General features: G+C 36.4%; 1 protein-coding gene across 1 annotated transcript in view; it reads left to right on the top strand.

Moving 5' to 3' along the window:
• The window catches only part of CAVIN2 (caveolae associated protein 2), a 42,431-nt gene extending 28,730 nt beyond the window's left edge, over nucleotides 1–13,701 (top strand). Inside the window, exon 2 of the mRNA XM_044075209.1 lies at nucleotides 9,713–13,701. Within this exon, the coding sequence (XP_043931144.1) occupies nucleotides 9,713–10,549 (837 nt within the window). The 3' untranslated portion in view covers nucleotides 10,550–13,701. The remainder of the gene's footprint in view (nucleotides 1–9,712) is intronic.
• Nucleotides 13,702–15,915: the final 2,214 nt, after the last annotated feature.

The following is a 15,915-nucleotide window of genomic DNA, read 5'->3' as shown; positions in this document are numbered from 1 at the left end:
ATATGTAACAGCTTTAAGCACTACATGTAAAAGTTGCCTTCATGCTTATAATTGTGTTCATTTTGTACACCATCTTTATTTAAGTCCACTGTTGCTGGGGCAATGATTAGAATCAGATGTAATTTTTTGATCAAACCTATTAGTCTGCCTGGAGTAGCTGATATGGTGGTGGGTCAGTGTCTAGTTATCCTTACTAGTACAGGTGGGGTGCTATTTTCATGAGATGAGTTACACTTGGAAGTTTATTTCTTTAGCTTATTCTTCAAATTTTAAATTGAAGTAGACATCTAACATCTGCCCACCTCATGTCCACAGAATGGTCAATTTCTGGATCAGTGACAGTATTTCTATTTCTAGCAGAAGTTTCTCTAATATACTGGCTGCTATCACTGCCCTTGGCCAGAAAAAAATATCAACTCTGAGCATTCAGTCTCCCCCTTTCTGGTTGATCTTCTCTTTACAATCTTGGCCTAGGGCACCTTTCCTAGGGTTACAAATGAAAATCAAAATGTTGAAGTCATTCTTAACAATTCATGCTGTAGGATATTAAGCTGTCCTACCTGCAATAAAATAGTGAGAACATCTTGTAATCCAGGAAATTAAAAATTTAGCACAGGGTTTGGATTACAGCTCTGAAATGTTATTAAGTTTCATCCAGTAGTACTGGGTTTGATTATTCAGTCTCAATTTGCCTATTGCACCACTCCGAGAAAGTCACGTAATTCAACATTGCTTTTGGGCTACCCCATGTAAAGACATAATTGTGCTCATAAAGTTTACGTAGGTAGCAGATAAATAAATAATTAGTAGCAAAAGCTGCTTTTATTGTTTTAAAACCTGTATTTATGTATTTTTTAATATGGTTTGTCATTATTATCTTCTTCAACCCCCCCCCCCCCTTATTCTCATTTCTACATGGAGTCAGGATCTCATATCAACTGCTGTCACAGCTCTCAGTTCAAAGGCAATTTCCTACCTTCTTCATCAGTCATGCTTGTTTGTCATAGCTCTTCCCTCACACGATCCATGCATCTCGGCTGAATATCTTTGTCTCTTCTTGCCTTCTTCCTATTACCGGCAAGTCTTCTGTACCAAATCACATTCTGTGTTCATTTACATGTGACCAAAATACCAAAGCCTCTTTTGCTTGACCTTGTCTGCAACTGGGGCTAATTTGGTTTCTTCTGTGATGTCATCATTTCATCATCTTCTCCTCGATGTAGTATAATAATATCTTAGATACTCCCAATGTTCTTTTTTCAGCCTTATTTAGCCTTATATATTCATTGGGAGTTTTCATGGGTTTTATATAACGTTATGTGTAGTTTTATGTGCATCAATCACGTGTTTTTAAGAGATTCTCATGTTGCACATTTTACTTTTCATTATTTATTTTTTCATAGGAATTATAGGAAATACAAGGCTATTTAACCAGAGGGCATGCATAACTTGGCAATAGCAACCCATAGGCTCTACCAACTTTTTAAAGGAGGGCAAGACTTGTAAGTCCCAGAAAATATTTTAGGGTACCTATACATTTGTCTAAACTATATTTAAAAGCTGACATTGGGTCATATTGCCTGACATGCAAGGGGAGACTATTCCAGAACAAGGTGATGTAATGTGCAATGAGCATATCTCTCCATTTTGTTTTATTTATTACCAGATTTAAACTGAGATCTTTTGTTCTAGAGTTGGCTGAACTACATTTTATAATAAGAAAGAGGAGGTCATGGATAGTAGCTGACAGCATGGAAGGCAAAGCACTGGTGCCCACTCAAGAGCCTATATGACACCGAGTACAGGGATATAGAGTCCAAACATTCCTTAAAACTTAGATTTTTGAGACCTGAAATCCTTCTTGTTAGGGACCTAAGAGTTTTTTGATGCGTCTAGTAAGACACAATAGAATGATTCAGAGAATTGCTTGACCATGTCATTTGGCCATGAAGAGAAAAAAGTGCACTCTGACGTTTGATGAAGTACATCTTGTCACTCCTTTGGAGGGGGTCAGGGTTCATAATGTGACTACAGGGTGGGCACGCAAAGCCATCTGTGCGTCTGTCTGTCTGTGCGACTGTGTGTGTGTGTGTGTGTGTGTGTGTGTGTGTGTGTGTGTGTGTGTGTGTGTGTGTGTGTGTGTGTGTGTGTGTGTGTGTGTGTGTGTGTGTGTGTGGGTAAATACAGAAGGTCGCCGTGCAGGAGATTCTAACAGTGAAGCCAACTGTGTGTGTGTGTGTGTGTGTGTGTGTGTGTGTGTGTGTGTGTGTGTGTGTGTGTGTGTGTGTGTGTGTGTGTGCTTGTGTGTGTGTGTGTGTGTGTGTGTATGTGTGCATGGGTGTGCATGTGTGTGTGTGCGTGTGTGTGGGTGTATGTGTGTGTGTGTGTGTGCGTGTGTGTGTGTGTGTGTGTGTGTGTGTGTGTGTGTGTCTGTGTAAATACAGAAGGTCGCCATGCAGGAGATTCTAACAGTGAAGCCATCTGTGTGTGTGTGTGTGTGTGTGTGTGTGTGTGTGTGTGTGTGTGTGTGTGTGTGTGTGTGTGTGTGTGTGTGTTTATGTGTGCATCTGTGTGTGTGTGTGTGTGTGTGTGTGTGTGTGTGTGTGTGTGTGTGTGTGTGTGTGTGTGTGTGTATGTGTGTGCGTGTGTGTGTGTGTGTGTGTGTGTGTGTGTGTGTGTGTGTGTGTGCGCGCGCACTCACATTTTGAAAGGTAACTATACAACAGGGATGCATGGGCTGGTAGTGGGAACCCTAGTGCTGTCAAACATGACAGCATAGTATTCTATTCAGAGACATAGGAATGATCCACTTTAATAAGGTGTTGCACTGTGTGGCCTTTCTATGTCTCTGCATTTTGAATTATTGCCATTTTGCTTTTGTGTAGCAGGACTGTAACTGACTCTTCTAGTGCCCAGGACCATTCTCTGATCAGGTTCCCCATGTCTGCAGATCTTCATTTGAAGAACAGAAAAAAAAAGGAAAAAGGTCCTGCCCTCTTAGCTCTTCACTGAAAAAATAAAAAAAGGTCCTCTCTAGCATTCTCAGATCTCTTCTCATCCTCTTAGCTCTTCAGTGGAAGAGTCAAAAGAAGGTCCCTTCAGAAACACCAGGTCCTAACATTCTACACCTGTACTCATACTCAACATGAGCCAAAAAATAAAAAAATGAAAAGCTCATTTCTATAATGTGGCACTCCTTCATAATGGGATGGGGGCAGGTCCTAGCGCTCTCACTCTCTACTGTTATACACATTCACATGTGCATAGAAAATGTAAGGGAAAAAACGCAGCTCTGCCTACGATGCCTCCTAACACATTACACCCAGGGGAGCTGTCCCCTTTGCCCCACCCTATCTGCACTTCTGTTGGCAGTTCTACTTTGCCTAATTAGTACTGGCATTGGCAATCTTTCTGAATCTCAAGTTATGCTTTTTAATTAGTCTGAAAAAATGTTGTGACAGTGAAAAATTGAACCACTTTATTTGTACCTAATAAATAAATGTTTGTTGCTCTAAATAACATTTGTACGTTTTGGCTTTTTTACATTGTTTGTTATCACTGAGAGCTGAAGGCCAAGTGAAGGATTTTTCTTTGCTGTATTCCTTTTTTAAGACATGCAGTACATATATTAACCAAGAGCTTATATATCTTTTGTGACTCTAAATTGCACATTCCCCATGTGCATTAAATAAGGAAAATTATGGAGCTTCCTGTGAAAGTAAGAACTAGTTTTCTGCCCCTTGTTGTACTTGTTATTTTCTGCTTCACTGACTTTAGCAATAGCCATTGTCAGCCATTAGAAAAAAATAAGTACTGAGGTTAAATAGAACATCAAAAGACTTTGAAATGAAGCAGGTGAAAATTTAATAGGAGCTGAGCTGAATATTCTACATTTCTGGTCCCTGGAATTTATAACAATAGGTCATATTAATTACTGTATGGTAGCTCAGAGGTTCTTTTGTCATGAATTTACTCAGAAATATATTACAAATGCTTAGAAATTCCTTCATAGGGAACTGACTCAGAAATATATAACCAGCATTATAAAAATGTAGACATAAATGGCAATCATTGTACTGCCTCAGGATGACAGTAATAAGGTAGCTTTAAATAAATGTAGTTTGAGAAAGGAATGAAGCACATCATTTTTATTACAGCAGTGGGAGTATGTTCCAATCAGGAAAAAATGTTTAATACTACCAATATTTAATACATCTTGGTGGACAATGGTTTGCATTTTCGTGTGAATATACACATGTATTTATAGCTGTATCATCCATAGCTATATATTTATCTATATCTATATATAATATAAATATAAATATATATATATATATATATATATATATATATATATATATATATATATATATACATAGAGAGAGAGAGATAAGAGAGATGACTCCATTACATTGAATGGAGTACAGCAGTGACAGTTGGTTAGATCAAGGCAAAATGTAATATGTAATGTCTTCAGGTACAATGAGTATTTTGAGGATTACACTGGATTAGGCTAAACCAAAAAGAAGTGTTTTTTTCTCCCCACAGACCCTGCTAATTATATATATTAAGTCCAAGATTACACAAACCCCATGGAAAAGGAATATTCCTCTACCCAGGGATTGTCTATCAGTCATGCATGTTGACCATCTTCTCCTGTCGACTAAATGGTATCGACCAACCACCTGCTGAGTTTGTACTCCTTTTGATGTAATAGAGTATACCTATGTATCTATCTTTCTGTATGTGTGAATGTGTGTACATATAAAATATGGGTATACATAATATGGTCGAACATTCATATAATCTGTAATTAAAATATTGTCAGAAAAATATCGAAAAGCATAATATCAACAATGTAAAAAGTTGAAAAGCAGATAAGAATGAGCAAATATAATGCCATCACAAAAGGTTGACACTCATTAAATTGACAGCAGAACTCACATGCACCCCAGAGAACATACGATAGTAATACACAATTGACAGCTAATAAAGTGAGAACAAAAGGGTACACAACTTCTGCATTTTGAAAACAGGCCAATTAACTATTGCATACACAATATCAGTTGAACTGAGCATTTCCTCAAATGTTAACAATACGTGATGTTGAAATAGAAAGAATGGAATGTCACAGTTCTTAATAATCAACTAGTCTGACTGGCAGATAGTAAACTTACCAAGGGTGCCATGGTAGATGAAGACTGGCGTGTCATTCTAATCACCACAATGTTACTTAATGACAAAATATCATAGTCGTAGACTTGTCAATTGAAAAATAGATAGATGAAGGTATGTTAACACAATAGTGCCATCATATAACATACATTAAAGGTGAAATAAGACACTTCACAACAAGATCTATTAAATTTATAATAAACATCAGTCATAATACCCCACTAATTAAAAGTGCAGCATTATTAGATAATGGTGACGTACTACCTAGGAACCCTGCATGCAGCAGTTACACTACATGGCTACTTGGATATTGATTATCTAATGTACAGTACATGCCTGACATTCGTATAGATGACCAAAACATAATTCTGAGTTTAGTTGACTTGATATCCTAATACCATGAATGTAGTAATATCGGCACAACATACCATGAATGTAGCAATATGAGCACAACATGATACCATGAAAGTAATAAGATGTGTTCAACAGTTAAGTAAAGCAAAGGTGGCAAACATAAAACCTCATGACTATCTGTAATGTCACTGTGCTCTTATTAATGTGAACCACGTGGAAAGATAATTTAATACATCTTTACAAAGGATGGTTGTTTATCCTCAGTATTGCAAACATATTGTAATGACATTGTTGGTTATGAATGTATGCAGCAGTAAATGTAATACTGTTTCTAACTGAACATTGCCATACTATGCACAGTACATTTTACATGAAATCCAGTTATAGTTCTGATGATGTTGTCTTTAGGAAAGCATTAAAATATATCGGCATTGTAATAAAATATTTTTATGCACACTCATGATGAAACAACACTATTCCTGCTTGACTTGTGCAAAACTGTAGGAAACTTTCAGAAGAAGCTTTCAATGTGTTCCATCCCATAACAATCATAACAGTGTATTGTGCACAAGTGTAGCCTGTGTGTTGATCACAGTATGCGTGTCAGAGTGCACTCGATGTGAGTCATCCATGTTATGCTAATGCTTCTTTTCTGACACATACAATCAGTCTAACTGTATGTTGCCTCAGACATCAATATGACTTGCCAAATATTTTAAGTCATCTACAGTACTGTATATCTCCTTTTAAGATATGACTTGTTCCGTATAGCTTTGTCAAAATTTATATCTCTTCTTGTGAGGCGGTGAGTTGTTCATAAACTAGACACTGTGTCAAAATTGCATGGACATTCATTTATCTACATTGCAGTAATCTTTTAATATGTCTGTCTCAAGATTCTATATAATTTTCATTTCTGACAGACTTTCAGAAATCAGGTCAGAAACATTCCAAAAATTGTGATAAAATAGTGGTGAAAATCTTACAGACATGGCACAACATGTAGTGAATTTCTTTATTTTCCCAGTTAGATGTGTCTCTTCCACATATTTAAAAAAAATCAGCAGAATCATCTGTGAAACATTCCTTCAACAGTATACATGCCTGAATGTCATCAGACCTTGACAGATATGCAATGCACTTCCACATGTGACTCTGGATTTGGAAGTTGGTGTCACTCCCGTAACTAGTCCTGAAGCCTAATGACTGAACTTTCTGCCACAAACTGTGACAAAAATGAAAGAAGCACTGTTTCATTTTTGCTCTGGTAAGATTACTGGATAAACTCTTAATGGCTTGTGTGTTCAAAATCACAGATGATAAACTGTGGTGCTACATAAACATTAGATTTTCCAGTACTTCATATATCAAGTTATGCATTGTGTTACATGCTTTTAAACATCTGGTCTGCATAATACAGTAGAATAATGGCATACAAACTGTGTCACCACATCAATGAAGTATATCGTGTACTGTGTAAAGTTGTTTAAATGGCCTCCCTTTTGATAAGTACATTCCATCTACAAGCCACATCAACAATAATGCTAGTTACTCCATGTGACCCTTAGTGGTCATTACCACAAGTTCAATCAGCTACAACATCTGTATAGTTTGCTTGTGTCCATCTCTCTTCCTGTATTGACTTCATTAAGGGATTTAATGCATTTATCAGTCTGATTGATAGGCTTGACTGCCATCCTTGGGTCTAACATGCCCTGTGGTTTGTGATGGCAAAGTTGTTCTTGCATCTGTATTCGACTAGTCAAAACAGTCTAATAACATCAAGCAAGGAGGACTGTGTGAAACTGTGACTCTGTCATGTGTTCTCTGCAAGATGCATTTTTTCTGGCAAGCTGATGTCTGGAGCATGATCATGTTTTATAGACTTCCTAAGGATTTCACCACCTTTGTGCAGTGTTTTACTGCCCGACTGGCAAGCCCAATACTTAGAATCCTTTCTCCTTCTCTCCAATAGGTACAGGTAGCAATTTATATTTAAAAGACAGTTGCCTTTCTGAATTCTAGCACAAGACTATACTTGTCCTGTAATACCAGTTGCTGCTTGACTGTATAAGCATGTCTCCTGAGAAGATGTTGACATCTGAGACTACATTAGGTATTGGTCTGTACATTACAGAGTTCAGTACATTATTAATGTTACACAGAATAAAAATAAAACAAGCCAGCCAAAACACCTTGCCGATTGTTACACCAACTGTGTAGAGTCAATGTATATAAAATAAACAAATATAAACGTTGGTGTCAGCTCATGCGAACCCTCTGGTTCAATTAAGAAAAAGGTACTTGCAAAAAGCACTTGCAAAAAGTTTTCACGGTAAAAAATACCTGCAATATGACATAAAGTTACCTTTATAAGCTCTCACAGTCTTTTCACGGTCTTTGTAGGCAGTAAAAAGTAACCTTACGGTTCCGCTTATTGACCCGTTGACAGTATGGCGTACAACAACCAAGCCAAATACAGAGCAAATTTACTGTTGGAAATGAGTTTACCTTCCGTTGTAAACTCGCGCTGTATTTATCAACAGCTAACAAGTGTTCATAGTCCTTCCGTTGCTCCGCTGCACAAAGCCGTGCTCTGAAGGACTCAGGAAGCTGGAATAAAAGCAAGCCAAATAGCGTATTGAAGCCAAGGTCTGTTCAGACCAGATGATATCACCAAGCCTTCTATATGATAAACGTATCAAAACGCTGTAACAGAGTAGTTCAGGTCTATTCAGACCAAACAGCAAACAACATAAGGCACTGCCAAATATAATTAAATACTCGTGTTCACGACAGAAAGGCAAATAATCCCAGAAATTCTTTAAAAGTGAATTTATTGGATCCTGTAACTTTTTGCAAGTGCTTTTTGCAAGTACCTTTTTCTTAATTGAACCAGAGGGTTCGCATGAGCTGACACCAACGTTTACATTATTAATGTTACTTGACTTGCACTTAAATTAAAGAAAACATCCCTACCTTTGACATCGTACAGAGCACTGCTTGTGATGTATGTATCTATTTAATGGCTTCAAGCAACATGTCAGTTTAATGCCTATGGACTTAGTTTACTCTATCTAAACACAGCACATTGGTCACCCTCCCAGCAAGTCTGTATATTGTAATATTAATACAGTATGACAAGGTCATACTTTAATAAAATTGCAAACCAAGATTTTATGTATAAGCTTTCACTAATGGAACTAACACAGATAATTATGTTGCCATTAAAATGTTATGATGCATATTATTTTTCATGTGGACCATACGTATAACAATTCTGCAGATTCTGCAGATTTCTCATTTATACTTAGCATATGTTGCTTTCATTTAAGAAAACAATGCCACTCATTCAATTAGAGTGCATATGTACTAACTGACTTTACCTCAACAACTATATGTTAAGTGTAAGTCATTAGGTTAATGCTGAAGCCATAATACAAATGCTCATTTCATTAGCATTTTGTTATTCTTTCAAGTGTGGATGTTAAATAGTTTAACTGCTCTGCTTTTGAATGCAAAAGTCGTGTACTTTGACGCTACCTTTATCATCTGTTAGTTAAGTGCATCATGCATGTCCATCTGTTAGTCCAAATTCTATTTTTTTTCCTAGATTTGTTTGTACTTATCTATCAATAACATGAACTGCTTTTCAACTTTTTACATTGTCAATGTTATGTTTTCTGATATTTTTCTAATATTCTGAATGTCAGTTATGTGAAAGTTCAACCATATGATGTATACCCATAGGTAGATAGATATATTGATTGATAGATAAATATATTTGATTGATAGATATACAACTGTGTGTGTGTGTGTGTGTGTGTGTGTGTGTGTGTGTGTGTGTGTGTGTGTGTGTGTATATATATATATATATATATATATATATATATAGAGAGAGAGAGAGAGAGATATAGATATACATATATATATATATATATATATATATATATATATATATATATAGCCTATAGCTGTATCTATAGGTGTCTGTCCATCTATCTGTATACATAAGCATGTATCTGTTTATGCAGGATGCACTTTGTTTCAGGTCATGCAGAATTTAAAAGAGAGGTAGGACATTATTTGTACTCTCCTTCAAGTTACAAAGCATTAATTGGCCTTTTGAATACTGCTGACAAGTTTGATTCAGTTTATCTAAAGTGCTGTGTTTTCTTTTCAGGATCAAAATGAAATTCCGTCAACTGTGTTTACAAAGCCTCCCACACCAGTCCCTAGCATCAAGGAAGGAGAAGAAGGACAGCAGGGTAGAGAGAATATGTTCCGTGAGGAGACCTTGCAAACTGTGGACCTATCATCAGATGAAGAGGTGCTGCATGATGACGATGAGCTTGAAGAACCATTTGCTGAAGAAAAAATGGAAAAATCAAGGGCTGAGAAGATTAAAAGTTCAAGTCTTAAGAAAGTGGATAGCATCAAAAAAGCTTTCTCCCGTCAGAATATTGAAAAGAAGATGAATAAGATAAGTACAAAGATTGTTTCTCCAGAACGACGAGAAAAGATTAAGAAATCATTAACTCCTAGCCATCAGAAAACTTCCTCAACTAAGAGTTCAAAGTTTAAAGTGTCTCCAATAACCTTTGGTATAAAAAAAGCTAAAGGTGGGGAGGCTCCTCTGGAGAATGCTGAGCAGTCAATTGTCCTAGAAGAGATCCAGCCTAGCAGTCCTAATGATAATGCTACATTTGAAGAAGTGCATTCTGAAATGACTCCTGCTGCGATCGTTGCAGAGGCAATGAAAGCAATGGCTGCATCACTAGAGAAGGAGGCAGATGAGCAAAATATCCTCATCAACAATAACAATGTCAATGAGCTCTCCATTGTGGAAGACAATGAAGAAGTCGAGATGGTTGTGCGGAACTCAGGACCAGTAAGCTATGAAGTAGAAGAGATGGAGGAGGAGGAGGAAGAGGAAACAGCACTGACAGCTAATGATGAGGAAGAACATCCAGTTGAAGTACCTGAAAAATCAGTTCTTCATATTGAACAAACAGCATAAAGGGTGGCCTTCAGTATTTCAAAATGTAGACAGTTTACTTGTGAGAATGACCAGCATGGAACAGAAAACACTGATGACAGTAAATATTCTGAATCTTTGGAGCCTTGAATCAAAACCATTACAGCCTTCTCTTTCATCCATGTTAAGACACTAGAATTGTTATGCAGGACTTACTAAGATGTCATTTTTTTTAAAATAAAAATGTTATATTCCTTTATTAGTACAATCAAGTAATTCTATCTTTATGCTTAGCATATCATTCAGTATATCAGCAGTATGCTGTGTATGAATTTCAAAGGGGTATCTATACACTACCGTACTTGAAAACTAGAAATTAGATTATTAGGGATTTAGCTATAAAGACTATTCTGAACAGCAGTCATAAAAGAGGGGGACCAATTATGAAAGATTTTTTTACAGCTAGAAATCCAAAGAACGTAGTTTTAGTATTACATTGATGGAAGTCTTCTGGATAGTCATACACAGTATGTAAACCAGTAGATCACTCCATGATTAACCTGTACCCATATCAAAACTAGACAGGTATCTGTAGAAGTAGTCTGTCACAGAATTTTGCATGCATATGTAACTTTTATCAAGTCAGTTTTTGTTTTCTTTTTTCTTTTGTAGTTGAACTGATAGTTTCAGACTTGGCGCAAACTATGTAACACTGTACTGGCACAGAATAATAAGCGAAGAAAATAAAATATGTTTGTACATACAGGGTTAAAACAGCAAAATAGACAGTGACTTGCAAAGTAATAATATGAAGTATCATTTTCTTACTTTTCAACTATAGGTTAACTTTTACTCTTCTTGTTGTTGTTACCAGTATTGATACATTTCAACATCTGATTCCGTAAACAGGTTATCATAATATACATTATAAATGAGTAAAACATCAAAGTATATTGTTCTTTTTATAATTTTAATGAGTAATAAAAGTGACAAAGAAAATTTCAACCAGCATTATACCTACATTTTATATTTCTTCAAGGGTCAATCATTGTTTTGTTGTAAACATGTTGATTTGCTTGGAGATCAGATGTTTTGCAGCCCTACAATTTGTTAAGTGTAGCAAAAAAATCTCTTCCAGAGACAACTGCAGACTTTATCTTTCCATAGAGTCCTGCTGTTGGATGTACACTCCTTACTATCACAGTTCTTGTGAAAGCATTTTTGAATTTGGAAATCCAGATATGTGTGTGTCTCTCCTTGCCTGGTGTACCAGCTAAGCACTCTATGTCTAAGCTTACCAAGGCAATTACTAGATATACTAGTGATAAGGAAGATACTATTTTGTTGTGTATATTAATACCAAAAACTCTTGTAAAGGCTGATGTCTAGCAGTTACCATAGAATATTAAGGCAATGAGCTCTTAACAGACTTCTAGTTCAGTCCAGGGTTTGATTTCTGCCTCCTTTTACCTACTGTTTGGTGTGGGGCAAATGAGAAAGTGGACTAGACTGCTAAGGAGTCTGCTGGTATGCATGCTTAGCAAATACCTATCAATATATTTGCAGTGCTTGTTGGCCAGAACCATGCATGTTCATATGTTAGTCCAAACTCTCTAGTTTTCCTCACATTTCAATCAGCATGATATATCTCTATATATCATACTGACTGTTAGTAGACTGTGACTGTGCATTTCTGTCTACCTTCATAGATTTTAATTATTTATTTACAGAAAATTCAAGTCATATACAGTGATATATGGATCTAAAGGAGTCATTTTTAAATGCTCATCTTTCAATGTACAATTGAATGAAAGTGGAAATTAGAATTCTGTGATCTTTAATGTAATTGGTTTTACAGGAAAGCAGGGTAATGTCTTTCCTTCAACTTTGCTTGACCTCACAATTATAATATTTGCATAACAGGAGAACAACAGGGTAAATTAGAACTTTATCATTTCCTAAATAACTTGCCTTTGTGACTGTGTGGCACAGATTAATAAAGCCTTGACTGTAACTATAATGTCCCAGAATTAATTAATGACCCAAACTGTAGGATTAAGTAGGGGAGGGTGAGTGGCTGCCACTGACTTACCTATCATCCTTGGGAGGAAAGCTCTTTGGTTCTCAGCCATGCTGACTTTAGCAGGATGTTAGAGTCATAGCAACCTCTTTGCTACATCAGCTGGATGTTAGAATCACAGCATGCTCTACAGAGGCCAGGCACATGCCCTTGTCCCTACCAAGCTACACTTACACAGTAGCCTTCAGTGGACATGTGCATAAACATGCACACAAAGGGAAGGAAGGTTTATATGGCCCTTGCTTCAGTAGATGTGAATGTCAGGTACAATTGGGGTGGGATAGGGACACAACAAAAAATCTGAGTAAGCTAGGAAGGATAACCTTCGCCTGAATCTTTCCCCTATTGCTTGCATAAACTAAGATGATACTAAAATACTAAAAAGTATCACCATTTCCCACCAACTAGGTGATATAAGGTACTGAAGCCACAGAGAATTGGGTACAAATGGGTCAATATGTGCAAGGGGAGGCTTATGGTTATTGTTTAATTCAAATCAAAATTACTTGAGAAATTAATGATATAAAGGTTTTTAAAGCATGTGAAAGATTGCTTTTGCTGTAGTGAATTGCAGAATATGTGGCGTGTGGAAAGTGAATTTTAATGTACTTTCATAGTAACAAGATAGAATCAGCAAGTGTGGAAAGGGCTATGTACAGATACTGTAGAGGATGAAATGTAGGTGTGGCTTAGGAACAGATCATTAATGCAGACTTAAAACAAATCTGTGGGCCTTAGCAAGTGTCAAACATGGCAAACAGGTTCTCTTTCTTGTCATTTTCTACTGCTGAATATCATAAACATTTAATTTTAATGTCAATATTGCTCATATGCTTGAAGTGAATGGAAGTTTGATGTTTCAGAAGGAGTACACTTTCTATATTTGCTTATTTTTTTATTTCATTGAAACAATTTTCTGCAAATGTGCCAGCCTTAGCACAACAAATAAAAGTCTGTGTTACAGTCAGACAAATTTGTTATATATGAAAACTACTCTGTTGAATGCATACTATCAAAGAAAAATATAGTTTGTATTATAATATCGTTTTCACTAAACCACAATATTGTTTGAATCACAGTAGTACTAATGCAAATAAAATTGATTAAAGCAATACTTATATCTGTTTTAACTTGGCTACCTGCATATATTTACAGGTAAATGAAATTGACTTCCTTCCAGTACTTAATGATTTGTATGTATATTTGTTTTATAATTTCTTCAGTATCTGTCTACTCCCTTGAACAGTGTTTGGCTTGTTTTTTTCAGGGTAAGGAAAATGAGATGCTAGTCATATCTAATAATAAGTACTTTGTTAATGGAGCTAGAAAGTTACTTGCTAATAAAAGCATAGAAACGTTCTAGCTTAAACAGTAAAAAACATATTCCATCAAAACATTTTAATTCAAGTTAGATGTCAAAGGTAGAATATGTGTGCTTCTTGTTTTTAACTATTTTAATTATACTTGGGACCAGCTATTTTGAAATGCATTTGTTGGTGGGGCCTAGTATTTTTTTTCTCAGAGCTAACATTGCTTTAGTTAGGAAATGAGGCTGACCCAAAAATAGGGAGAAAACATTTTTGTTTAAGTTTATTTCCAGCTTTGAAGTGTTCTTAAATAGTTAGGTATTAGTTAGTCACAAACATGTTCTTATTTCATCCCATTAACAGCAACTTACTGACATGCTGAGTGGAAGCTACTTCTTGTTTTATATTCTTATACTTCAATTTCTCCTTCAGTAGGGAAGACTATAAACTAATGCCTTCAAGTGAAGGAAGGGGGAAGAGACAGGGGCACAGATTTTATGATTTGTAAGGAGAATATTTGAAAGAAGCCACTAGTATCTGAGGCTGACAACACTGCACCATCCAAAGTATGTGTAAAGACTGCCACAGGAGCTTGTGTGATCACTTTAGGATGCAAACTGTAATTCATTACAGTAGGCATGGTGATGTAGTACTGGACAATAGTTGGTGCAGAATAGCTCAATAACATGTAGGCCATTCAGTCCTACAACAGATGTGTCCAGACTTAAGGTGGGCCATGCTCAGGAATGCACTTATGGAGTACTAGAGCTTTGTGTCCACTTAGTGACGGTGTGCTATGAACCGACGATGTGAGAAAGTAATAAACAACTGTAAAAGATTTCTCTGAGTGACTATAACAAAAGCAGAGAAGCTACATGAAAGACATGCAGTACTTTGTTTTTTTTTTTGCTAGGCTATTCAAAAACTGTGTTACAAATTTCTGATCATAACACTGACATTATGAGCGCCTTCTTTGTGGAGTCTGCATGTCCTCCCAGCTGTCGAGTGGTGTTTGAAAGACATGCGTAGAATGGGCGTGCCTTCGTTGAAAGTTGGGCATCGAGCTGGCACTGCGGCACCCGTAACAAATCTACTGCCAATCATTAGCAGACCGGAGTTCCGTTGTGGCGACCCCTAACCAGGAAAAGCCGAAAGAAGAACAGCATTGACATTATGTACAAGTTGATAACTGGAATAAAACTGTAATTGATAAGCAGAACTTGGAGGACAATGAGCAGTAACTATGTGGCATTATATAGACCACTTCAAGTGGAGCATCCCCTTTCTCTATATCATGGCTACTGCTATCTAGTGTTTTTATCTGTACCAAAGTGTGGTGAAATTACGATAATATGTGCCATTCTTGTCAAACATGTCTTTCATTGTGGATGGAGAGATACTACTGAATGGATGAGAAATGGGACAGATGAATGGAAGATTATCAAAAGAATAGCACAATGAAAGATATGGTATACAATTTTGCAGCTTAGCTTCTCTAAAATAGCATCTAGATCCCTAAATATGTCATCTTCACATGCTGCCTGTTTCACCCATATAATATGTAAAAGTTGAACAAGTCTGTGCTGTGGTCATAAAATATTGTTTACCACAACTTATAAGGCTATGATAGAAACCATTGAATCTCTTGATAACATATAGTAGTATAGACAAGCTAGAATAACATATAACCTGAAGACAGATAAGTATAGGATGTCCCACCAAATGTTAATGTCATATCATGACCTCTTTTCTCATGCATTTTTCTTTTTAATTTTTGAAATGCAGTACTCACCATGACCCTCTCTATTCCTTTAAGACACACACATTATTTTGTCATGAACTCTTTGGTCTTCTTTTTTCACTGTCCTGAGTGCTCTTCTAGTGTCTCCTGCATGTTGTCTGATGTAGAAAACTTTCTTGCACTTCCTCTGAAGCACATTTCTCACCTGCTTTGCTCAAGAATTCTCAAAAAAAAATAATAATAATTTGGGGGGTTGGAAAAAGACCAAAATTCAGGATCA

This window comes from Protopterus annectens, chromosome 6.part0 (assembly GCF_019279795.1).
Source record: "Protopterus annectens isolate FY-2018-M chromosome 6.part0, PAN1.0, whole genome shotgun sequence".
NCBI lineage: Eukaryota > Metazoa > Chordata > Ceratodontiformes > Protopteridae > Protopterus > Protopterus annectens.
Note: the sequence above shows the minus strand (reverse complement) of the source record. Positions and strands in the feature narration are given on the sequence as shown.